This window comes from Montipora foliosa, chromosome 4, assembly GCF_036669935.1.
Source record: "Montipora foliosa isolate CH-2021 chromosome 4, ASM3666993v2, whole genome shotgun sequence".
Lineage (NCBI taxonomy): Eukaryota > Metazoa > Cnidaria > Anthozoa > Scleractinia > Acroporidae > Montipora > Montipora foliosa.
Window position 1 is genome coordinate 26,381,590 of NC_090872.1, and position 7,500 is coordinate 26,389,089.

A 7,500-nucleotide genomic window follows, 5' to 3' on the forward strand; every position below is an offset into this window, starting at 1 on the left:
CTCAGGGGGGACCGTTTCTCGAAAGTCGCGAAACTTTTTGGGCCTTTCTCGTGCACACATGTGTCACAATTCCCTCTGTATCTTGAGAACGGAGAGATTTTAAGTCAACAAACTTCATTATCATTTTGCTTTTTATTATCTTGAAAGTATGTTAAAAGACCAGCTTATGAAAACAAGCAGAAGGCAGTTTCGTAAATATTTTTATTTTCGGGCCCGAAAAGAAGTTTATCGGGCCCCTGGTTACCAGCGCACAGTCTCTTTCTCGCTGAAGACATTAGGAGGACCATGCATGGGGACGAGATTCCCGGAAATTCCGAACAAATGATTTCTTTTCCTCACAGAAATTTCAATATGAATTTCTTTGCTCATTAAAATGTTAATGATACATGCCAGCTTGGTTATTTTACTCATACTTCTCCGCTTTTATTTTTTTTAAGGAATCACAGGTTTACTACAAAATAGTAAAATGCTCCGAAAGTCCGCAGATTGAACAAGAACTAAACCGCTTGATACCTGGTAAGTGGATGCTCGTCTTTAAAATGGGATTTGACAAATAAAAAGCAACAAAGAATTTCATGATTGTCAGTAACCACAAAGAAGTTCGATGAACTCGGATAATTACCGAAAAACTTTCTTTTAATTATTTCTACCAGGTGCTTTTGGGAATGAAGTAGCTGCCAAACTCGGCCAGGAAATCAAGCGCAGGCAGATGGACACACTGGGACAATGCAGAGCAGGGCTTACAATTGTTGGGAAGATGCGACACAGAAAAAAGAGAGATTTAGGTTTTACGTTAGGGGTGATAGTCGGGACGGTTGTAGTAAGCGTTATAATAGACTCCTTAAGAGATGACTGAGAAGCCAGCGGCGGTGAATCCGAAAGGCACGTTTGGGTATGAAATAAGGGTGCAATTATCGGGTAAATTCGTTACTCTGATTTGTGAGTGTATTCTAAACTAGACTCCGATTTACAACGATGATAAAAAATAAATAAACTCGTGCTCAAAACAAGTCTTCGTAAATTTTTTCTTTTTCAATTATTGGCGAGAGCGTGTCATGAACTCCAAGAATTTGGAAATGTCTGAAGATTGAATAACTGCGTAACAAATAGGCCGGGCTTTTGCAATAAAAAACACTCGGAGACCTGAACCATGCAGTCAAGCTTGACTTGCCTTTGTTTTAATGTCCCAGTGGGCGAATAATAATGAGCTCCCCCTCCAGCATGGCGGATTTTGTACCATGTGATCGTTGTGCAAAAGGCCTATTCTATGTTCGAAGCGAAGGTGAATTATGTCAGAATGGTGAGTCGGTCGGGGTGCTCTGTCGTAGGCTTGACACCTGCAGAGGCAACCTCGTTCCCAGAACGAGGTTGCTGCAAAGGAGTACTCGCATTTTTGCGAACTAAACTAGAAAAAAGATACCCAGATGATAAATTTCTTTATTCTCGTCACCAGTCGGATGGATCATGGAAGTTATTAATTAACCTTACTTTCGTCACTGCTCAAGTAACATTTTCAATCACGTGATGAGTCGGACATGTTGGTCCACAAAACAATAGGAAATGGCTCATGTTTTCCATGATAGAGTCAAATTCCCCCCCCCCCCCCCAAAATTTTTCTCTATTCACGTTCTTTGCATCAACATGGCTGTTGTGGCGTCAGGTGAAAACCATCTATATTAACTTTTGTCATGATTAACGTATGTTAATAACTCTTGGGAGTGTACTCACTGGGAGAGGAATGAAGAAATTCAAATACTGCACGAGGCATAGTCGAGAGCAGTGGCAATAATTCCTATTTCGTTCTCAAGCCAAAACGGACTTAAACGTTTGGAACGATACTTTACTTAGTGATAGCTAAAAGTCTCGGGTTCTGTAACTATTATCGAGACCGAGAGGGCTGATTTAAAGAAACGCCGTGTTTTGAAATAACAACAATGACCGCATAAAGTTAAAGTACTTTTAATTTCTTCTTAACAGACTGGGAATATTAGGCAAGAATTCTTGGAAAATAAATCCCACAACCTTTAATTGTTAATAAACTCTTTTGGCAGTTTAAGAACTCGGCCAAAACACTATTTTCAAGGAGGCGCAGGGTACAGAATTCTCCGTTGTCAGGAAATTTAAGAAACGACGACGGTTACGGCTACGGTAACGCCATAAAACAAGAATATGATTGGTTAAGAGGCAAGTCGTGCTGCATGCATTTTATGTCGTACTTTTGCGGTACTCTGCACAACAACTTAACCTCCTCCCCAGGGTCTCTCTTCTCTGCCTCTGCATAGTGTTACGTCAGCGTATTCGTACATTTGCGGATACATCCGAATTCCCAGCGTTCCACTCTGGACAACAAGAGCGAGCTTACGCAACAGAGGACGGCAGAATGACGAAAAAATGTCGCGTAAGATTGAGAATGCGCAGTATCGCGCGACATTTTTTCGCCATTCTGCCGTCCTGTTGCGTAAGCTCACTAATAAAAGCAAGGTGACACGCTAACACCAAGCCGGTGTGGCAAACACATCACGCTTGCGCACAACCATTTCACCCTCTCAATTAGCAGCCATGGGCAACTGTTTCGGCCTTTTGGGCCTCATCAGTATGGCGTAGCTAACGAACCAGGCGAGTGTGTTTAGCACCCCTTAAACTGGCAGCTTCACATGCCATACATGTGGTAAGCTGGGTTGGGAACAGCAAAACTGTTCTCCCACGGCAAGCGTGTGGAAAGGTGGACAAGAGATCGGTGTGTCACGTAATTAAAAACAACAATAAAAGCAAGGTGACCCACACTCTGGACACCGGATACGTGCGGACGCAAGCCGTATTCAGGGTTGCCACTCAAAGCATGTTTTTATATGAGGCGAGCCCGATCCAGTAAAAATATGGACGATTCCAGCCGGTTTACCGGGATGAATTTCAGGAATTTATTTACGTGCCTTGTAACCGTCAAAGTAACGCATGGGGTAACTGGTGAATTATCTTTCTTTGGTTCGAAACAAAGGTTCGTTTTAGCTCTAGAAGTACGGCAGAATGGCATTTTAAAAAACAATCCTGTGATTATGCAAATCTGGCTACGTTTTCAAGGCAACCCACGCGTCACGAGATTTTTTCATCCCGGCAAACCGTACTGAACCGTTTATATGAGAATTTTTCAGCCCGGCTTGCTGAGATCTCGGCAGCTCAGACGGGGATCTCGGCAAGCGGGCCAGCCAGCCCACCTTCTCATATAAACGAACCGAGATTTTACTTTAAAAAGGTTGGCATTAGCCGAGATCTCGGCAAAACGGGCCAGCCCGCCTAACCGGGCTGGCTCGCCTCATATAAACAAAAAATTCCCTGACTTCTCCCTGACCTCTAAACAATTTTCAGACCTTAAATTTGGTGAAAAATCACATTTAATTCAGCTTCTTTCGTCTTCGATCTCTTTGCACTTTCACAGGATTTTGTGCGCAAAATCTTGTAAACTGTTAACCAAAAATAAGATTCCCCGACTTTGACACTTAAAAAAAGATTTTCCGACTGTTTTTTTCATTAATTCCGTCTTTTCCCTGTCTCTCTTTCTCTTGCCGATCCAGAGCGTGTAAGATTCTAGCCAATCGGAGGGGGGGGGTACTGAAATCCCTGTAAAACTGGAAGCTGTTGCACAGACGGATAATGGGTTTAGAGTTATGTCTAGCTACGCGCAGGCTAACCTGGTATTCGAAGAAAAAAAGAATCGTGATACGTGTGGATGGGGCTGTTGGCTGTCGTCGTTAGTTACTACTCAACATTGTATGCGCAGGAGGGCCAACAAGACTCACATCAGCTAATTATTACAGAATTGCGCAAGAACTAAGGCAGCGCACTGCCCACAGCACAGAGGCAATGTCCAGATTATACAGTCCTAAGTCAAATTCCCATAAGAATCCTATGAACAAAGATTCGTTGGCAGTGTAAATAAGAACCTGAAAGGAGTTTAACTAAACGAATCAAATGAGAGATCTCTTTGCTTAAGATTGTTAGACGCTAACAGTTCGGTTTTCGAGTAAGAAAGCTGATCGCAAGTTAACTAAGGAGAAACTTTTTAGTAACGGTGAAGTAGTACTGCCAAATAGCGAGTGCAAACTTGTCAATGTTGGGCTAATTTTTTTATATACTTTCATAAAAGACTGATTGAAAATATTTTTATAAGGTTTTTATTTTTGTACATATTACAATGTAACAAATTGAGTAATTAATAAGTAAAAGACCAAAATTCTAACTATATCTAGGCAAGCATTGAATGCTTTGATTGGACAGTTCACTTTAAATAATAATTTGAAACAAGCTCAATGAAGGAAACTAATAGACTTCCACCATATCACTCAAGCACATAAGAGACAAATTAAAAAACATGTAACTGGTACTTCTTTTGAAGACATTCACAGTATAGATACATATTTACAAATTCAGTGTGATAGTTAAAAAAGGCACTTTAAAATGGTGATGTGTATTTCAATAAGGCAAAAGAAAGGGATTATTGTGCAGCTTAGTAGAAAAATATTAAAAACAATGCCATAAAATAATCACACAAAGCTCATTTGTAGAAATCTATACGCTTTATATTTTCACACATGAAAAAGCCTATACAGCCAATTAGAATGGCATACAGCTCTTTCACGTGTTGGGAGTACAACCAATCAACGATAGCGTTAAGGCACATGTACATGTAATATTTTCCATTGCTATTAAATTTGCATTTGGTTCTATTGTAAGTGAGTTTGTTTCTAATTTGAACTCAGAAAACTATTTAAATGAAAATTCTCGTCTTATGTGTAATAAACAGCTCACAACATAGAAAGTGCTTTGTACAGGGTTTTATTCACTTCGTTTGTCAAAAACCCTCACTCGCTCATACCTTGCTTGTTCAGGGTTTTGACAGAAACAACTCGTGGATAAAACCCAGTGCGCTGAACTTTCTAAGACGAAAACTATATTTATAAGATTGTGGATGTTCTAAAAGAAAAATATCAGAGCATTAGAAATCGTAATATTCTGAAATAGTAAATTTTTCTATGAAGCATTCCTTTAAGGCAGCATATTATTTATATTGTTCATATCTGTGTAATGTTTAATAATAATTATTTAAGCCAAAGGGAGCATCTCTGGTGCTGATAGATTTGCCACTCCGTGGAAGCTGAAAGAAAACCAGTTAAGTATCAGCATTGAAATTAAAATGTGGCAGTATCAGTGGAAAATGCTAGGTTGTAAAATGCACTTGTGGAAGGCAAGGTGGAAGCTAAGAGAACACCTACACATACTCAAGTTATTCCTTGCTGTAGATTTTTCTAGTAAAATCTAATGTTTTAAGATTAAAAAACTATGGGAAAATGCAGGGTCCATACTACTGAAGTTTTTGGACCAAGGAATTTTAGGACTTTGAAAGTGTGAAAACTTGTAAAATAATTTATTCTTGACTTTGACAGATGCAGGCAACCTCTGTTAGAAAAAGACTTCTTACCGTGGACTCCTGTATTTTTCTCTAATAGCCTGCTGAGGATGTTTAGATGCATGGCTAAATGTACGGTGAAGGTTATGAAGGCATGCTTGAAGATCAAGTAATTGGAATCCAGTGTAGTGTGAAAGAGTTGGACTCTGAAAAATAGATGACATTAGGTAACTAACTTTCTACAAAGTTATGCGAGTTATAATCATTCTTCAATGATATATTTGCTTATGAACCTTGGCAATTTTTTTGCATTTTCAGGGTAGTGCTCTAGCAGTGCTCCCCAGCACCTTGCCACTATAAACTTTTGCCTTTGGGTGAAAAGGAAATCAGAAAATTCTAAAAAAAAAGCTAGGCTCCCAAACACATTTCTTAGAGCACAGCCTTGATTTTATTTATTTTTGCAGTCATCATTCTGTTGATAGTTCATCTTAAAATTAATACAGGATGTCTTATTGACACATGAAACTGTTTGGTGTTGGCCAGAGTAAAATTTATAGCATCATTTGAAGTTTCTATGATCATGTTTTAGTTGTGTCAAGTAATAGCAATTGGACTGAGTGAAGTACAATTCAGGGAGTAATTGTGCATTTGATTTGAGATTACAAGCATGATTACTCCCTGAATTGTATGACAAGAGGTTTAATTGCTGATTAATTCAACTATTATGAAATTCAAGAATAAAAAGTCTTTGAACACCTTTGTGTGAAAAGTTAAATTTGTTTTGCAAACAGTAGGAAAACAGCAAGAAAGACCCCATCCAAGTGCATGTGATTGACATGTGAATTGCATGCCAATTACACAACAAATACAGTGCAGGCATGCACAGAACCAATCAGATTCTATCATTTTGTGATGGTTTCAATTAATGTATATATTGGACAATGACAGAATGTTAGGGTTTACCCATGATTGAAATCCAAGAGTGTGAAGAGCCAGGACAATAGAACTGGCTGCAATTGTGGATGGTAAATACTTCAGGTAAGGGTCTGCGTCGAGGAGGGTCAATTCACATAGATACTGAAAGAGAACCATGACCAACAAGTCAGTTGGAAAAGAGACTGAACTGCTATGTGATATGTACAAACATCTTTGAGATAACTGGTCAATGAAATGGCAAGAACTTTTATTTTAGCAGAGGCCACAATGGTAATAAAAGCATTCTATGAAAGGGACAATGTCATCTGTTGCACATGTTCACTGAACACCATTTTTAGTCAAGTTACTTTAATTAAAATGATCATGTAGGATGAGTAAAGTATCAACCTACAAGAAGTCTTAAGAGGCTTCCATGTTCCTGCTGCTCACATGGGACTTGGAAAAAACCAGTCCTCAGTTGTTTAAAAGGTGGATAATGCTATTCACCAGATAAATCTCAATCCACCCTTCAAATAACTGGGGCCAGGTCATCAACTGCAGGAATAATCCAGGTTGATGCACAGGCAATGTGGGGTTTGTTTTGAAATTAAAGGATTTCCTCACCTTTGACAACGCTTCAAATTTAGGGTGGTCTGACTCTGGACAATCTGCTGCCTTGACAAATCGTTCTAGAAAATTTACTATCGTTGGTACAGAAACATCAAAATTAATTGTCTTGAGAATGAGGCTTTCCATCTTTAAGACCTGTGAGAAAGGTGAAATGGCAAATGTCTATTTTTGTATAACAAAATGAAGTTCACTTATGTAGCATAAGAGCTTTGAGTACAAAATGGTGCAACATACTCTTTGGTAACTTTGTGGCAATATAGTGATGCAAGAAAGGTGCATTGTTTTATTTAGAGTTACAGTTGAACAGTGAAATGCACTGCTTACACATCTTGAAAAAAATTCTGATCTTACTGTTGTGTCCATTCGACTATTTAACCCAATAACATCTCATTTTAACAACATGGATGTATACGGTTCTAAGAAGATCTGTACTGGGTAAATTCTTTCAAACTAAAAGTTTCTTCAAAGTTAATTAATAATCTTATCACCTACGGGCAAAATTACTGAATGCTGATTGGGCTGAGACAGAGGCCATTTTTTCTTAATTGTGACCT

At 38.9% G+C, this 7,500-nt stretch overlaps 2 protein-coding genes across 3 annotated transcripts in view; one reads left to right on the forward strand and one right to left on the reverse strand.

Annotated features, from left to right (window-relative positions):
- The window catches only part of LOC137999142 (uncharacterized), a 1,610-nt gene extending 527 nt beyond the window's left edge, over positions 1-1,083 (forward strand). The window contains exons 3-4 of the mRNA XM_068844984.1: positions 438-516; positions 654-1,083. Of these exons, the coding sequence (XP_068701085.1) occupies positions 438-516; positions 654-856 (282 nt within the window). The 3' untranslated portion in view covers positions 857-1,083. The remainder of the gene's footprint in view (positions 1-437; positions 517-653) is intronic.
- Positions 1,084-4,155: 3,072 nt separating this feature from the next.
- Positions 4,156-7,500, reverse strand: part of LOC137999143 (G2/mitotic-specific cyclin-A-like) — a 6,438-nt gene continuing 3,093 nt past the window's right edge. For both annotated transcript variants that reach the window (XM_068844985.1, XM_068844987.1), the window contains exons 5-8: positions 6,941-7,081; positions 6,365-6,478; positions 5,474-5,607; positions 4,156-5,149 (exon numbers count right to left, since the gene is read on the reverse strand). In XM_068844985.1, the coding sequence (XP_068701086.1) occupies positions 5,098-5,149; positions 5,474-5,607; positions 6,365-6,478; positions 6,941-7,081 (441 nt within the window). In that variant the 3' untranslated portion in view covers positions 4,156-5,097. The remainder of the gene's footprint in view (positions 5,150-5,473; positions 5,608-6,364; positions 6,479-6,940; positions 7,082-7,500) is intronic.